This window comes from Bombyx mori, chromosome 5, assembly GCF_030269925.1.
Source record: "Bombyx mori chromosome 5, ASM3026992v2".
Taxonomy (NCBI): Eukaryota; Metazoa; Arthropoda; class Insecta; order Lepidoptera; family Bombycidae; genus Bombyx; species Bombyx mori.
Window position 1 is genome coordinate 14,145,999 of NC_085111.1, and position 18,762 is coordinate 14,164,760.

At 37.7% G+C, this 18,762-nt stretch overlaps 1 protein-coding gene across 1 annotated transcript; it reads left to right on the top strand.

Annotated features, from left to right (window-relative positions):
• Nucleotides 1–112: 112 nt before the first annotated feature.
• P38mapk (p38 map kinase) lies at nt 113–14,847 on the top strand (the record flags this gene model as incomplete). The annotated part of the gene is given in 9 exon segments (NM_001043531.1): nt 113–293; nt 494–630; nt 4,977–5,170; nt 7,274–7,383; nt 7,647–7,771; nt 10,263–10,342; nt 12,061–12,182; nt 12,840–12,970; nt 14,068–14,847. Coding segments are annotated over 9 exon segments (1,083 nt in total). The 3' UTR covers nt 14,148–14,847.
• Between the last annotated feature and the right edge of the window lie 3,915 nt (nt 14,848–18,762).

Sequence of the window (18,762 nt, forward strand, 5' to 3'; positions counted from 1 at the left end):
ATATGGGCTACAGTCCCTTTGTCTACCCAATGGATGAACTATGAAATTAAATTCACTGACACAAAATTACAGTCAATTGTCAAATGAATCGAAAGTCGTCTGAAAAAATATTAATAAAATTAATGTAAACCAGAAAATTGAAGTCTAATACATAATTTACATACAGCTAATTTCAAACGAACGACTAAAATGCCTCGTTTCCATAAAGTAGAAATTAATAAAACTGAATGGATAGTCCCGGAGCGATATCAGATGCTTACACCTGTAGGTTCCGGCGCTTACGGTCAGGTTTGGTATGTATTCTATTTGTAAGCACAGTAGGCAGAATGCCAATGTTAAAGTTCATATATTAATTAATTTATTAAATTATCGTACTAACATCGAGCACCATTTATTTGCTTCAGTTCGCAAATTATACTTGTGTGGGCGGAACTAGTTTAGATACGTACGTATCCATCAATTCTTATATCCATTATTTTGTATCTAATTTTAGTTCTGCAATAGATGCCCAACATAGTATGAAAGTGGCTATTAAAAAGTTAGCCAGACCTTTTCAATCAGCTGTTCATGCAAAGAGAACATACAGAGAGTTGCGAATGTTGAAACATATGAACCATGAGAATGTTATTGGTAAGTATTATATTTTCACTTTTCACTTAATGTTCTATCTATAAAATAATCTAAACTCCGCAGTAGCTTTTTAAGCTAGAAAAAGCTGTAAAAAGTAATATTTTCACACAATTCTTCAGCTTCATGAGCAATTTGCTTCAACAGAGGGACATGATATGCATTATGTTTTGTGCAAAGTTTATTATTTATTACTATGAAACCTACGAACCTGTATAAGGCTATAAAAGTAGTGAAAAAACAATGGCCTTCAAAGTGTCCTCTCAAAAATTGTTGATATTTGTTGTGTTGAATTATTGAGTTGCATTGGTAATATTTTCTACTAATTAGAAAGAGGCAGAGACATATAACTTTATTTTTTAAACCTTATCTGTATAGTCTTATCATGAGCACGAGGCTGGCAAATATTGGGAACACAATAAAATTGAAATTTGTTTAAGAATCCATCAAATAAAAGTATTTCTTATTAAAAAATTTTTGTTGTTGCTTTTGATGGGTGGATGAGCTCACGACCTTCGTGGTGTTAAGTGGTGACCAGAACCCGTAGACATCTAAAATGTTAATGCGACCACGCATCTTGGGATGTGAGTTCTAGTCTTTGATTTTACAGTACAACAGCTGCCGCAACCTTCAAATCGAAAGAATTGTGCATTGGGCTTCGAACACTGTTGTATTGCTTGAAACAAAGGCACCTGTGCGTCTTATCCTTTCAGTTACAATGAGTTTACATGCAATTGCTTCAGGGACTACCATGCTAGAGACAAATACCAAAATTTACCTAGCTTACTGATTTAATTTTTACACAATGTTTTTACTTTTAAGTTTATGTAAATGTAAATCTTGTTTTACATTTTCATAAACTTAAAAGTGTAAATGTAAATCTTGTTTTACATTTTCATAAACTAAAAATTAAAACATTGTGTAAAAATTGTAAAATTAAAATTAGTAACATTAATTTTGTGTTAGTCCCATTATTGGCACCATTATTATTGCCAAAATTGGATACTTTTCATAATATAAAGTGTGTTTAAATAGCTCGACAATGTTCCATGTGTAGCCATAACACGACACTGGCAGAAATTGCTGAAAGTATCGGCAGATTGCCATTAAAAAATATATATATTTTGTTTTATTTTTCATAGTACATGATTTTGTATGGCTCATGGCTATTAGTGGCCCTCTTGGGAAGATCAAATCAAAGGCATGTGCTTCATTAAAATCTGCTAAAGAATTACCTATCAGCAGATTTGGGCAGGTCTTAATATTGGTATGAGTCAAGTACAAAAACCTGAGCGAGCATTATATGGCATAGCATAGGATATAAAGATTTGATCATTTATATGGATTTTTTAATATCATTGTTGCTAAACCAATATTTTCTGTGTGCACTCCTTGGAGATTTTGACATTTTGTTTAATTAACCATATTTTGCTATAAAGGAAAAATGTTAATTACTTTCTACAAATAAAAAAATTGGTTTGACAACAATGTGCCTTTATCTTTATACTTGCTGTAGAAAAAAATAGCTTTGACTATCACTGTGCATTCATGTTATCAGTAGATCAATATTTATCGGTTGTAATCTTTGAGTACCGAAAATATGACATCTGCTTTAATAAATTTGGGTATGTTTATGTGCATACATTAATAAAGGTACCTAAGTGTAAACCAAACGGGCAGTGAAGTTTTTCACGTATGAAAACTGAACTGAAGGTGCGGTGGTAAAAATGGTGATGAAAAGAAATGACGGGTAAATCACTGACAATCCCTCAGGATGTTCCTCTGGGATATACCGCACAGAACAAAAACAGATTCTTTCTGTAGACTCGGGCTACAAACATTCCGTGTCAGTAGAATTAAGGAGAAGTGAGATTATCTTAAATTTGAATGGCACAACGGAAGTTTTCTTAAAGTCCTAATAAACAGTTAGATGAACGATCGTAACGGAAATCGCATTGTCACTTGTTGTTGGTAATTTGGCGATACTAAACTTTTACTTTAGAGTCTGGGTTTTACAAATTGAAGGATCCGCCACTTAGGGGTACGGTGAAAATGGACGATCTTCAGGGAATCCGAAATTCTGTGGATCTTGTACGAAAGTCAATATAAATACTTAACGAGATTGCCAATTTAGGAGCATTCGTGTTTAATACTGTGAGATACAATCGGGCGCACACATCGGCGGTATTAGTAGTTCTGTCCTGTTCGTACGTTGTGTGATGCAGGTCTCTAACAGTGGGCTCTCACATCGGTGATCACACAATGTGAGACATTTACCGGCAGTAAAAGATAAAAAAGATCACTTGAATGCGTGCGATGAATTGCGTCTTGATCAGTCAACGATTAATTTAATAGAGTATAAGCAACGGAACGTTTAAGTTTAATTATGAATTACGCTGGTTACGCAATGTTCAGTGTCAACTGTAGTATGCTCGGGCTCTCGCCCGACATCGCTTTACGCGGTGGCAACAAGATGCAAGTCAAAATCTGGTACAGATGGTTTCTTGGGAATTTTGTGGAGAAAAGCTAAAAGTTGAAGAGTAAAAAAGACATAAGAACTTGGGACAGGTAGGAGGAGCGGTCGCGGCTAATATAAACGTCGGTGTAAACTACCTGGGTCATCGGAGTCATTGGCCAGTAAGCCGGTCAGGTAGTGCTATTATTATGCTTCGCGATAACCAATAGATCGGAACCATCCTGGTGGGTCTAAATGTGACCCATCGTTTAACGGTTGCTCTTTAATGAAACTTAGCGGCATGCTGGTACTGTTGGCACGGCGCATGACCTTAATCTTTCCTGTCGTTTCGAACCGTCACCGAAAGATCTTCTTTAGAGCCTGAAGGTGGGCGTAAGCCTTCTTCCTAGAAATATATAATTGCGGACTTGCAGTAGTTGAGCGTCGCTTTTAGGTTCCTACCAAGCGCTCTTGGAAATGAGTCCTAAAAATTTGTCTTAAGCTGATACTGCTCAAGCACGTCACCTGTACATCATAATAAAACTGCGGCAAAGCGTTACCGCCTTTAAAAAAAAATTAATTCCGCCATAAAACCACCAATTCCAATTTAACAGTAAATCTAATCACAGAATAATCTTTACGGTGCATCGTGTTATAACATGTAGGCATGGTATTCCAAGTGTCTGTTTTTTTTTATCTATTTCATTAAACGGCAGAAGAAGTAACAGTACACCTGCGTGCTAAGCGGTTTTCGGAGCCCGAAGATATTTTACTGGTGGTAGGACCTCTTGTGAGTCCGCACGGGTAGGTACCACCACCCTGCCTATTTCTGCCGTGAAGCAGTAATGCGTTTCGGTTTGAAGGGCGAGGCAGCCGTTGTAACTATAATTGAGACCTTAGAACTTATATCTCAAGATCGGTGGCGCATTTACGTTGTAGATGTCTATGGGCTCCAGTAACCACTTAACACCAGGTGGGCTGTGAGCTCGTCCACTCATCTAAGCAATAAAAAAAAAAAAAAAATTCAACATGAGGATTTGTTTTAAACTTTCGCGGTTATGTACATTATAAATACTATTATTTAATGGGCTCTGACCACATATTTTTTTATTTTTCGCGTCGGAGACAATATCGACATATGTCAGGAATAACATTATAAATAATATTTAGAAAAGGCCTAGTTACAATATTATTCTTTGCACCTGTTGGTATATCCGTGATCGTGGCACTTACAACATAAAAAGTCTCTGCAAGACAGAAATAAAAATAAATGAAATACGTACTTAACAAATGTTCACGTTTGACTTACACTGTGAAGGAATAACATCGTGTAGTAAAAATCAAACCCGCAAAATTATAATTTGCGTAATTACTGATGGGAGGACAGTAGCACTTGTGCGTCCGCACGGGTAGATATCACCGCTCCGTCTATTTCTGCCGTGAAGCAGTAATGCGTCCAGTCCTAGTGAAACTGGAAAGGCCTCCGGGCCACCAGTAACCACCAGTAATGACTTTCAATTATAAAAAAAAGTAATGCGTTTCGATTTGAAGGTTGGGGCAGCTGTTATAACTATACTGAGACCTTAGAACTCATATCTCAAGGTGGGTGGAGGCATTTACGTTGTAGATGTCTATGGGTTCTATTAACCACTTAACACTAGGTGGGCTGCGAGCTCGTCCACCCATCTAAGCAATAAAAAAAAAATTAACAATTAAAATTATGATTTTGTGCCTTAAGGTAGATGACATCGTTGACTTTGTGATATCACAAGATGGGCCGTGAAATTGTCTACCTATCTAGAGCAATAAAAAAATGTATCGATTTCCATTTCCAACCTTTTCTAGAATATCATAAAAAGCTTAAAATGGTAATGCTCATAAAATATGTTCTTAGGATTGCTGGATGTGTTTACACCGGAGAAAACATTAGAAGATTTTCAGCAAGTATACTTAGTGACCCATCTAATGGGTGCTGATCTGAATAACATCGTACGGACACAGAAGCTTTCTGATGACCACGTTCAGTTTCTGGTATACCAGATTTTACGTGGACTCAAATACATACATTCGGCTGGCATCATTCATAGGGTAATGTGTTTCATAGAACATAAATAAATCTCACTCCGTTGTGCTGTCACTAGATGAAATACACCTATTTGTTTAAACGAATTATGCACCACAGCTGAATAAATCCACAATTACTAATCCGATTCATGATTATGTTGAAACATTACAAGTTGAGAAACACTTATCAATGTTTAAGTTGTCAATGTTACAATTCAAAAATTGTATTAAAAAAGTATATAATACCAAAAGTAGGTACACACCCTAAGACTTTATTTTTTATGTACCTACTAAACATTTCAAAGTAACTATACACTAAAAACTCATGTGAATAGTCATGGTATTACTTCACTAATTCAGATTCGCCAACACTCGGTGCGAAGTTTTAAATTGGGCCATTAAGCCATAATTATTAATTTGTACTGTATAGTGCCGTAAGTGCCAAGTCTGTATTTATACAGATTTATTTATAGCTGAATAGTGACAAGCAGACTGGAATAACTCATGTTTTCTTTTCAAAAGCATCTCAACTCTATATTGTGAGCTAACCAAAAATATGAGTTACCCCTGTAGCCCTTCCGTGCTCACTTTCAGAACCTGGTCCCTCGTTTGTTGGGGGTGGCCGGCGCGCTAAGCCGGCTTCTGCCCAACGTCGGGGGGCCTGACCAGGTGACGCGCCGTCTCTATACGGGGGTGGTGCGATCAATGGCCCTATACGGGGCGCCCGTGTGGGGCCAGTCCCTGGCCGTGGGGGTGGCGAAGCTGCTGCAACGGCCGCAACGCACCATCGCGGTCAGGGTCATCCGTGGTTATCGCACCATCTCCTTTGAGGCGGCGTGTGTACTGGCTGGGACGCCGCCTTGGGTTCTGGAAGCGGAGGCGCTCGCCGCTGACTATAGGTGGCGGGCTGAACTTCGTGCCCGGGGCGTGGCGCGTCCCAGCCCCAGTGTGGTCAGAGCACGGAGGGCCCAATCTCGGCGGTCCGTGCTGGAGTCATGGTCCAGACGGCTGGCTGATCCTTCGGCTGGTCGTAGGACCGTTGAGGCGATTCGCCCGGTCCTTGTGGATTGGGTGAATCGTGACAGAGGACGCCTCACTTTCCGGCTTACGCAGGTGCTCACTGGGCATGGTTGTTTCGGTGAGTTCCTGCACCGGATCACAGCCGAGCCGACGGCAGAGTGCCACCATTGTGGTTGCGACTTGGACACGGCAGAGCATACGCTCGTCGCCTGCCCCGCATGGGAGGGGTGGCGCCGTGTCCTCGTCGCAAAAATAGGAACCGACTTGTCGTTGCCGAGTGTTGTGGCATCGATGCTCGGCGACGACGAGTCGTGGAAGGCGATGCTCGACTTCTGCGAGTGCACCATCTCGCGGAAGGAGGCGGCGGGGCGCGTGAGGGACGCACAATCCCGCCGCCGTCGAGCGGGGGCCAGGGAGGCGGATCTCGCCCAAGCCCTGGCCCTCTAAGTGTTTCGGGTCCCCCTCACATGTCGGTCTGGGGACCGGCGAGGGGGGCCTAAGAAGACGACGTGCAAGCTGCTCTGCACGCGTTTTACGCAAGAGCATCCGGGTGATGGAAGGCCGGCTATCCTCGACCCACGCTGGTTCTGGCCCAGCGGGGTATTCCGTAGGGTAACCCACTCTAACCGGCGCCATCTAGGCGGGCTTCGGACAGTCTGCCGACCGAGAGGGCTGGTGGTCGTGGCGCCGACGACCGCCAGTCCGGCGTCCCGAGGGGGAGGGTGATGGGAGAGATGTGCTCCGCACTAAACGCTTCACTTTCCCCCCTTTGCCTTGTCATGAGTTCTGTCTCATGCGAGGTTTGGACGTTGGTTGTTGAGCGACAGGAGGTTTTAGTCAGTTCGACTCTGACATACCCCGCCCAGTATCCCCAGAAAAGGGCGGAAGTCCGGCGATTTCCTCCTGACCAAAAAAAAAAAAAAAAAAAACCCCTGTAGCAATTAGTTTCCGAGGTTACACATAAAATAACTTTTAAGTCTTTATAGTTACTGTAACAAGTTAAATCTTAATAAAGGCAGCTTAACTTTATTTCATTTAACAAACAGTATTTAAATTGATATTAGGATGTAATTATTGCTAATAACATTAACATTATTGCATTTATAGGATTTAAAACCCTCTAACATAGCTGTGAATGAGGACTGTGAGTTAAAAATCTTAGATTTTGGCTTGGCGAGACCCACTGAGACTGAAATGACAGGTTATGTGGCAACAAGGTGAGTCTTTAACTATTCAATGAAATGAAATTAATTTTAATTATTTATCAAAATCACTATTTTATTATTTACCAATGGTCCCCACACTACGATTAGTTCGATGACCATTGCCACGCCACAAAAATAATTAAAGAAAGCCTACATATTTCAATATGTAGTATCTTCATAAATTTCAGTAGTTCAAAATAAACATGAAATTCATACGTAAAAGGTCGATAAATGGTTGTTGTTAGATTCGGATTTGTTATTGTTATCAATTGCAGATGGTATCGTGCGCCAGAGATAATGCTCAATTGGATGCATTATAACCAAACTGTGGACATTTGGTCTGTGGGTTGTATTATGGCTGAGTTGCTGACAGGAAGAACTTTGTTCCCCGGTACTGACCGTATCCTTTTAATCTCATAAAATCACACATGTAGCATAACATTTTAGATTGATGTTTTGTTATTATATCACTTCCATTGTATGTATTAGAACCATATATGTATGTATATATGTATGTTTTTAGTCAAAAAGCAGACAATATTTAGTAGCTTAATGCATACATACACACAAAGCTATTGTCATTCCATTACCATTACCAAACAGTTTGTACGGAAAATAAAATTCTGGTTTAAAATGAATGAAGAGAAGAGATCGTTGTTTGCATTGATGACATATCATTATTTTTCAACCCATTTTCTTATTACATAACACTTTTATGGTGAATGTAAAAATTTAGGTGTCAGTGATTATGAATTTCGATCATTAGAACATCACTTGTACGAGTAGAACGTTTTTATAACACGTCTCCGGAGTCAGTGACGGATTTAGGCTTGATGCCGCCCTGAGCCCTGATTAAACACAAAGCTATAAAAATATATTATGTTTAAAAAAATGGCTCTTTGAATTAATTTCAATTGTGTGTTATCTATATTTGGCTCTTTTAGTCGAGACAATGTTGCCAACCACCAGCCTAAGGGCAGTGATGGATTTAGGATTGATGCCGTATTAGGCCCTGTTTATCGCGCTGCCCTTAACATTATATTTACGTTACATTATATTTTATTAATTTTGATGCAATACATATTTTTTTAAATTGAAAGTAACTATATTTTGATTTTTTGTAAAAAATATTCTGATCTTAGTTTTAAAGGAGACTGTCTGTACATATTTTCTTTAAAATTTTGACATTTCAAAAACTTGGCCACCCCTCAAGTCATTCCGCCCTTAAGGCCCGGGCCTAGGCGTATATCCATCGCGGCCCGGTGTGTTTATTCTCGCAATACAGCTATTACTAGCTTACCAAATATTCTGTACTTATTAATTTGGCTCGACGACCTAAAATCGGAACGTAATCCTTACGTTCTTCTCGATATTGCGCTATCTCTTGTCAGCCTGCACTGCGTTATATCAGAGACAGTCCGCTGGCCGACGCTCTGTTGGCCCAGATTCGTTTGTCCCGTGTATTCAACAAGATCTAACCACCGGTACCGGGGTCTAGTCTTCCCTAACTATATATTTTTAAATATAAGTAAATTATTTTGATAATTTGTTTGTAAAACAGTTTAAGGCCAATGTCAAATAACATACACAGGATTACTGCAAACTGAGTTATCACTAAATCTATCGGTCGTATTTATTATACGTCAAATAATAATTAAAAGACTTAAATGAAAGGTGATGTAATATATTAATAATGTGCAATCGCTACATTTTAGCTAGATTACTGCTTTTCAATGCCATATTAATTCATACGATTTTTCAAAGTAAATTCGTATATTTAAAACTCAAATAATATAGACTGCGTTTCCATGATTGGTATTAATTTTTTTATATGATGGCGCAACGTATAGAGCCCGTAGGGGTATTTGTAATTCTGTCCTGCCTTATTTTATCGCGGCTTTTTTCGTGTAAAAGATGTGACAATTATAACATGACAATATAGACAGAATATCTGGTATTATAATACCAGATATTCGACCAGATAGATCGTATGCCTATTTAATATTTTTTTACTGGTGGTATGAAGTCTTGTGAGTCCACACAGGTAGATACCACCTCCCTGCCTATTTCTGCCGTGAAGCAGTAATGCTTTCGGTTCGAAGAGGGGGGCAGCGGTTGTACTGTTGAAACTAAGACCTTATACAACTTATGTTTCAAGGTGGGTGGCCGCATTTACGTTCTAGATGTCTATGGGCTCCATTAACCACTTAACACCAGGCGGGCCGTGAGCTCTTCCACCCATATAAGAAAACAAAATAAAAAATTTAAAAACAAGTTTCAGGAAAACCTCTTCATGATGCTCCATATAAATCAGATTTAAGGAGGACTATTGGTATTGTTTTGTTTTAATTTGCATATATAAATGAGCTCACGGTTAATCTGGTAATAATTAGTTGTCAATGACCGCGGCGACTTGATAAAACTGGGTGGGTGATCTGGTTAAGCGAGCCTAACAATTATTCAGTTTGGTCACTTTTATTCTCACTCTGTGAATAATGTTTAGGTAAGCATGTGCAGCTACAAGCATCAATAATATGTTTACAAAATACATGTATCGCAAAAGTTTGTAGGCATCTATATAATATAGCTATTGTATAAATGCGTTTTTTTCCTACCTATGCTGCCTTGAGAGGCTATTTCAGCTTCGCCCTAATATGTAGGTGAGCTCACGGGGCTCAAATCGGAGTGTTGCTAACACTGGCCCTAGCAAGAGCAGTGCTTCGCAGAATCTATCACCGTAAATAGGCGTTAATAATAAAATGTTTAGCTTCGCTTTTACCGATTACATTAGTTAACTGTGTGGTATAGGTATAGGTCGGTTAAGTTTTTTTTGTGTTAAATGAAATCGTTACCGAGCCGCATTGCGTGAGAACCCTTAATGGAGAAGACAGATATTCATCAATTGAATTTAATCATGGAGATACTCGGCACGCCCGCTCAGGAGTTTATGCAGAAAATATCGTCCGAGTCTGTAAGTAAACATTATACGCACGACAACTAGAATACTGACATTATACATATTATAACTACATATGTACTTATTGAAGTATCAAAATTGATATTGTAAATACATATATTAGTGTCATTTAACGCAACATCTTTAAATTTAAAATTGTATTCTGTCGGTTTTTTGTGAAGTGCGATTAGGTCACACGGTGTCAGAATGTTTGAAACGCATTGTACAATCTTCTTTGTTATAATGGGTGAGAGCCGCCTGCGCTGGATTTTACACGTAACAGCTTTGCTTTAACATGCTTTTACTGTATGTATCAGTTTTAATGTCGCTTGTGTAAGTTTGGTGCTTGTAACCTTAACATTCTTGCAACCAGATATGGACCATTTAATGAGGATACTGTTTTTGTGTGGGAAACCAGAGCAGGAGACGTTTGACAAAATTATTAGTGAAGAGGTAAGGATTAACACAATGACATATCCGCATAAAATATTATCTATTCACACTTTCTCGAGGCAACATAGAATAATAATTTTCACATAATAATATAACAAAGTAATCTGACCTAACCGTTTTTGCATATATACGAATTAAAAGAAAAAGTAACGTTAATACATATAACATAATAACTATGTACATATATAGGAGAATGAAATATTTTGTTTGACCTGAAAAGCTACATCTTTAAAACATCGGGTAAAACAACATTCAGGGCATTTAAGTATCAAATAGTTTCCAATATGGCCGTCGAAAAGTTCACGTGTACATGAAACAAAGCGGTACTCAAGAAATTTAATTTAATTTATTTTTATTTATTTATTATTAACATAGAAGTAGTAACACAATCATAATGTGCATCTGTGCTTGAACTAGTTGATAAAACCTGTATCTCAAGCAGCAGTGCTCCTCGTACAAAGAATACAACAGCTTTACTTCAGATACACAAAAATAGAAAGTTAATAGACAAGAAATAACTGGAATTCACGGATTGTACATGAGTAATAAAACGAGTGAAGTGTCTTTATGTGGAAGTGCGTCTCGATTTGTTTGCGGTTTTGTGATTGTGCAGTCACGCATTTGTGTCCGTTTGATGTTCTATGTGTAATGGAAACGTTTGTGTAAATTTAAATACTAAAACTGTGTTTTTTCAAGCGATATAACTATTAAAACGTATGATTCACCTGAATTTAATGTATCGGTGATCAAAACTCTGTCACCTCTAAGATCTATAGGAATTTTGGTTTAGATATATAAGGTTCAACATTCAAACGATCATTTCGAAATGATAAAAATATACGTACTATCTCAATTAAGCCAAGTCAGTTAGACAGCTATTAATATTTTTATGAATCCGCAATGTATATCAAAACCAGCTAACGGAAGCATCTACTGCATCTTGAGAGGTCATTAACCGTGCGTCAACTGATTTTTTATTCAATTATTATTAAAAACTCTCGCAAAGCTTTTCTCGAGCATATACTAAGACCAGTTGTACAGAATACAACTAATTCTATACTTTTAATAAAGTAATAACCATTCTGATTACTGCACCGCGGAGTTTATGTTAAACTCTCAGTCATTATAGGTGTAATTATTCTTGTTTCGTGTGTTTTCGCTACCCATAGGACTAACTTAGCTTGGGGCCGTTGAGTGCCACGTTTTAATCTCATATAACTCTCATATAACAATGACAAATTGCTCAATCAATTAAATAATAGTCGTCTCATTATCTATAGGCACGTAACTACATCCAGTCTCTGCCGGCTTTGAAGAGACGCGACTTCCGCGAGGTGTTCCGCGGCGCGAACCCACTCGCCATCAACCTGCTGGAACTGATGCTCGAACTGGATGCCGATAAGTACGCGATGTCTGATGCAATTTTGTCACACAATCAGTTCGTTTCAAAGGAGATAGCAAATTTAAAATAATAAATTTGCTAATTTTATCGAAAACGTCATTCGCCTTGTAGACCTTGCTAACTTCATATGAATTTCAAAAAGTTTCTCGATTGCTTTGCCCGTTTAGATCAGTTAATCTCACCCCTCCTGGCTGAGCCTTTGCTCGCCCACTTGTCCTGGTGAAACTGGAAAGGCCTCCGGGCCACCAGTAATACTTTAAACATAAAAAAAGATCAGTATAGCTAAAACAACAAAGTTGCTTTCAAGATTTGAGTATTTTTTCCTTTGATTTTCATCGTCGTCCATGAAGTTCTGTATGGGACGCAATCAAGCCGCTGCCTAACTCAGGAATGTTCTCGAACCTCGTTTGCACAAGACCATATTCTAGAGCTCAAGAAACATAGTAGAAGGAATTTAATTTCACAATAGAGTTGTGGAAGGTGGAAAAATTTAATGTAAATTAGATAGTCCTGAACAATTTCTCAAAGCTCTAGAACATGTGAAATAAAATAGAAAGAAAACCTCGCCCAGTCCACCCAGCTCATCGAGTGGTTCCCAACGAGCTTCCGAAATGTAAGTTTGGATATGAATAGACTACCTAAGTCGCTTATTTTCAGACGCATAACGGCAGAACAAGCGCTCGCGCACGAGTACTTGGCTCAGTACGCGGACCCGACCGACGAGCCGGTTTCTGCGCCCTACGACCAGAGCTTCGAAGACATGGAGCTGCCTGTAGACAAGTGGAAAGGTGATTTTTTTTTTGTTGTTGTATATATTGAGTCGACGAGCTCACAGCCTACCTGGTGTTAAGTGGGTATCGGAGCCCATAGACATCTACGGCGTAAATGCCGCCACCCACCTTGAGATAGTTACGGCTGAGATTATTACGTTACAACGGCTGCCCCAGAAACGCATTACTGCTTCACGGTATGAATAGGCAGGGTGATGGTACCTATCTGTACGGACTCACAAGAGGTCCTACCACCAGTAAAAATATTTCTTTCAAATTCATATTTATTTTAAAGCAGATTAGCCGACCTCTAATACTATTGGTGTCTTGCGTATTACCACATTCACGAGGGCGTCAGAGTTACCAGTATATTCAATCAATGCCTCGACATCGTTACTCTGTTTTTAATTCAGTTTTCACTGAATCCACTCAGTGAGTCGCGATTTCGATCCGCTGATAGATTCAGTGAAGCACTGCTCTTGCTAGGGCCAGTGTTAGCAAACTCCCTCAGATCAAGCCCGTGAGCTCACCTACCAGCCAGAGCTTAGCTGAAATAGCCATTTAGGCTACCAGCGAATAGGCATAAAAGAAGAAACTGTTTTTCAGTTGCAAAATTAATTACCGAATTCTTAAAAGAATAGATATTGATTAGGTTTATACTTATAGTCGTTTAAAATTTACAACACAGATATTAATTAATTAAATTATTAAAAGTAATACATATTGTATTAAAATTAATAATGATTAATGAGTTATTTATCTTTGATAACGCAAGGTTCTGAATATTTGAATACTTTCTTTAACGTCATTATGAAAATTTATAGAAGTGATTGAATTAAAAATACTGTCAAATTGTATTGTCTGTGAAATATAGACTAGTTTTTTGTTAATAAATTAAGTTGAGAGTTTTGGTTCATACATACATAATTGAGGAATGATGTTTTATTAATATTATTATTAATTTTTTTATTGTCCTTGTAGGCAGACCAGCATACGGCCCATTTGATAGTGAGCGGTTACCGTCGCCCATGGACTTCAGCAATGCCAGGAGCAAAGCCGAGCCGTTGCCTACCGTTAGAAATTTAATTAATTCCTTTTTATATTCCAATTCACAGAGCTGGTGTGGAAAGAAGTAGTGGAGTTTAAGCCGCATCCGCAGCACATGAATACCGTGGTCGAGGTGAACCCATCGTAATTTGCAACAGTATTGTAAATAATAATTGCCTTATTACATTCATGCCGTCACGCTGTAGCCGGAGTGTTTATGGCCAGTGTCTTAATGTAATTAATAAAACCATAATTGTGTTGTTTACCAGATTTACGAGATATGAATTTCGATCAGTTTAAAACAAACGAATGTTTTAGTATCGTTCCCTGTTGGAAAGGAGAAAAAACGTATGCTTATTGACGTAAGCGCTATATTAGTTTCTGAACACGACTTCACTTGAAATGAGATTTCACTGCGATCACGATAGTAGTAATTCACTTATTTTGTAGTATAGTAGTTCACTTACATTGAAAGGGCGTAAGCATACAAAATCTAAACACAGTTTCCTTTTAAAAAAGCGTATTAAAAAGAGTTCAGATTTACTGGTGGTAGGACCTCTTGTGAGTCAACAATTTAATTAAGTACGTATTTCATTAGAAAAATTGGTATCTTCCTACGGGATCGTTCGATGCACACTATGGAATCCGAACCTCTAGGTATACGGAGGGATTTCGGTTCTCTTTGTGTTTTGTACCGCTTATTCCATGGGGAGTGCTCTGAGGAATTGTTCGAGATGATCCCTCCAACTTTTTTTTACCAACACCCCTCTCGCCACCGGAGCAGAGTGCTTCCATACTATCTGGAACCACTACCTTAATCGATAACGCGTTTTCAGAAAAAAAAAAAACACGTACCATCCGGTTCTAGAATGAACTCCCTTGCACGGTGTTTCCCAAGCGTTATAACATGTCCTTCTTCAAACGAGGCTTACGGAGAGTACTCAGCGGTAGGCAGCGACTTAGCTGTGCCTCTCGCATTACTAACGTCTGTGAGCGGCGGTAACTAAACACCATCAGTGTGCTTAGTGCGAGTTTATTAACGTTTTCGATAGCGTAAAAGTTAACCTAAATTTATATGCAGTTGGAACAGCGCCACTAGCGGCAAACGTAGGCAAACCTTCCAACTGAAGTCGTGGCCTAAAGGATAAGACGTCCGGTGCATTCGTGTTGAGCGATGCACCGGTGTTCGAATCTCAGACGGGTACCAACTTTTCTAATGATAATACGTACTCAACAAATGTTCACGATTGACTTCAACGGTGAAGCAATAACATCGTGTAATAAAATCAAACCCGCAAAATTATAATTTGCGTTATTACTGATGTAGGACCTCTTGTGAGTCCGCGCGGGTAGGTACCACCACCCTGCCTATTTCTGCCGTGAAGCAGTAATGGGTTTCGGTTTGAAGGGTGGGGCAGCCGTTGTAACTATACTGAGACCTTAGAACTTATATCTCAAGGTGGGTGGCGCATTTACGTTGTAGATGTCTATGGGCTCCAGTAACCACTTAACACAAGGTGGACTGTGAGCTCGTCCACCCATATAAGCAATAAAAAAAGAACCGTTATTCACTTTCAAGAGTTTGTCATCAGATCAACTCGTTGGTATTTATTGTATTGGTTTCATGTTGACAGCAATAATATTTGTAGTAAATATTTGGTAGTTAAATTTAAAGATTTAATTTATTGTGCTGCTTTTTTTGGCGTTCAGGATTATATACATTTTAGCTGCACAGCATACTATATATGAGTCGTCTATTATCAAAGGTGGCAATCTGTGCATTTGGACAAAAAAATGTTATTGATATGTCAATACAGATTGATTTGAATATAATCGTCTCCTTCAAAGAATACGGTTCAAAACCTGCATTAAATAAAGGTTAATACTTAACCTGTTATTTATCTAAGATGTCGTTCCGAAGAGTATTGTGACTGCCAATGGAATACAAAGTCAATAATTCGTTTTTCTGATTTACCAATAATTGTCCAAAAGTCACATTGCCGGCTTTGATAATAGTCGACTCATATGTACATTACGCCACTGGCTCTAAAGTCGATGTAAATTTTAGCATCGTAAACTGTTTATATCACTGTATATTTTGTAAATATTAATGTCAGGAAATATTTTAGAAAAAAGGGATACATATTTGAAGCAATACGGTTTATAATTTAATCATTTGGTTCGGTTGTCATAAAGCTAGGTGCTATAAAATGCTTACGTAATTTTAGAGTAAGACGTAAAATATAAATTAATTAAATTAATATTCAATGAAGTGAAAACTAACCTAAATATTAAGTTTTATAATTCGTGAATTAATTCACAGAAGAGTTTGCAGGTCTAATTTTAATAGCATATGCTGGCCAACTTCAATGTTGGATGTTAGAGGGCAGTTTCGGTGGCTGCTACACAACACTTTTCTTGAATAAGTGTAGAATAAAGTATCTGATATGATAGCTAAGAATTTCGCCACTTGAAATTAGTATCGCCTTACGTGCTATTATTCCTTAACGAATTCTGGGACAATATTTCCTCGCTTCCTCATATTCCAAAAACTGTTCTTGTCCATTACGTATGGGTATCACACGTAACCTGTTGTGCCATATTTACTTCAATACTAATCTATAAAAAAGGAATTTAAACGGAATTTCTTCTTTGTCGTCACAATAAAGCTCATTATATTTTAAATATAAAGTCCTACGTATTTTAACTTAAGACGAAATTAACGAAATAAATTTAATTGTAATTTGGTGAAGGGAAGGGATGTGAGTAGGATAGAAGTAAGCATTGACGGCTTGTCCAGGAATGTGGATCTGTATTAAGCGAACTATTCTTATTGAGTATTAAAATCAGTTCAGTGTGTAGGTGGTAAAGGAAATTAAGAAAGTATAGAACAATTAAAAAAACAAAACAAATTCGGGATGTAAGATTACCGTTTATTGAATTGCTAAGCACAAATAATTGTTAAGTGTATTCATTACGGCTTATAAAGCGAAAACAGATCGCCGTGTGTCATGTGACGTGTTATTTACGAGCGGAAGGGCAATCTTAATTATATTACATTACGGGCATTTTAAAAATATGTATTACTAAAGCCGTAATAAATAAAAAAGAAAACATTCACAAAATTTCGGATCGCGATTTTTTGTTTTCGTCTTAGGTTATGGGTGTTTAATCCCCACTATTGGTAACGGTTACCCTACATCCTGTGTAGTCTTCATGTTTGGAGTAATTATAGCAATAATGATCATCATCAACGTTAAGGCAGAAGGGTTTTTTTTAAAGCAATATCATTATTTTGCTTGTTTCATGAATTTGTAGCTTATTAATTTAATTTTGTGTATCGATAAATTCAAACGAATGTAAATTAAGTTCGAATGCTTATTGGCAATTATTATTTTTGAATACAAATGATTTATGACCTTTTTTGTTAAATGGAACTTAAAATCATATACATTGTTATGTTGTAAGAGTTTTAGATTTTGATTAAACACGATAAATAAATATATACCCGTTTTATTTACCACAGCCGTTTTGTTTATAAAAAGATAACTGCAAGAAGGTGATTAGTTAAAGGGGCCAATCAACTACTGGATTTTCTTCGACCAGACATCAAAAATTTGGTATGTAGATATCGAAATCTCGTTAAGAAAAATGTATTTATACAACCAACCAACCGAATAATACGAATATCTCATGGGGTTAAAGTGCGACCAACCCTTATAATACCTATGACAAGACGTCAAAATAAAAATCAATCTGAAAAAAATCTCGTATCGTCAGTAAGTTTAACTTGAGAAGTGGACGTACCTAATTGTTCAATTGAAATATATAAACGTGTTAACGAATTGCCCCATGAGTTTTTCCTTAAGTAAGGAAGCTAATTCTATGTATGACAAAACTAAACTAAGTCCAACAGGTTTCGGGTATAGTTTCGTGCGATAATCCGCAAGTCAACTGCTAAATTATCTTCTTCTTTTTCTTCACCTTAACCTGCTACTAAGTATTAGGTACATTAATTAAAATAAACCAAAATATGACGTAATCACTGTTTTTGTGTTATATTACTTTTTTAGGAAATCTTATAAACTTTCGCGGATATCTGCCAAACATTATTATGTAACGGATTCCTACTACAATTTTAGTATAATGCATCTAACAACTTACCCTGAGTTAACCACAGTCTTCCGTCTACTTGTGATCACTGCTGTCGCAACAGTGTCTAATGATCAGAAACTCATTATATATGAAAATCGTGCTAAGAACCCGTAAAATATTAGAGTTTATAATTGCTATTTTCATTTGATTTTCGAATGCCCTCCCATGCCACCTGGTTAATAAGTTACTGAGGCTTTAGACAATTCTGCATGAATACTTATGGGTATATCTAAGGGAATATCTAAGAGGGGAAATGTTGAAATGTCAATGTTTTAACGGCTATCCCCCCCCCTTCAAACAGCAATTAAACAAAGCCCACCGTTGCACTGGACGTAACTTAAATTTTCCGAAACTATATTTATTAAAAAAAAACCTCTATTCAATTCTACGAGCGCTGAAAAATATTAAACTCAGGAATGTCACGAGGCACTAACGAGGGTTTATCGTTTAAACGCAATCACCCTAGTGGATTAAGAGGAACACGAGTGAGTAACATATATTACTCAGATTTATAGGAAATGCATACTGGGATGCTGCATACTAGGATCATATGCTATATTATGCTGTATATTAATACCAAAACGTTAGAACACGAAAAACCTGGTAAT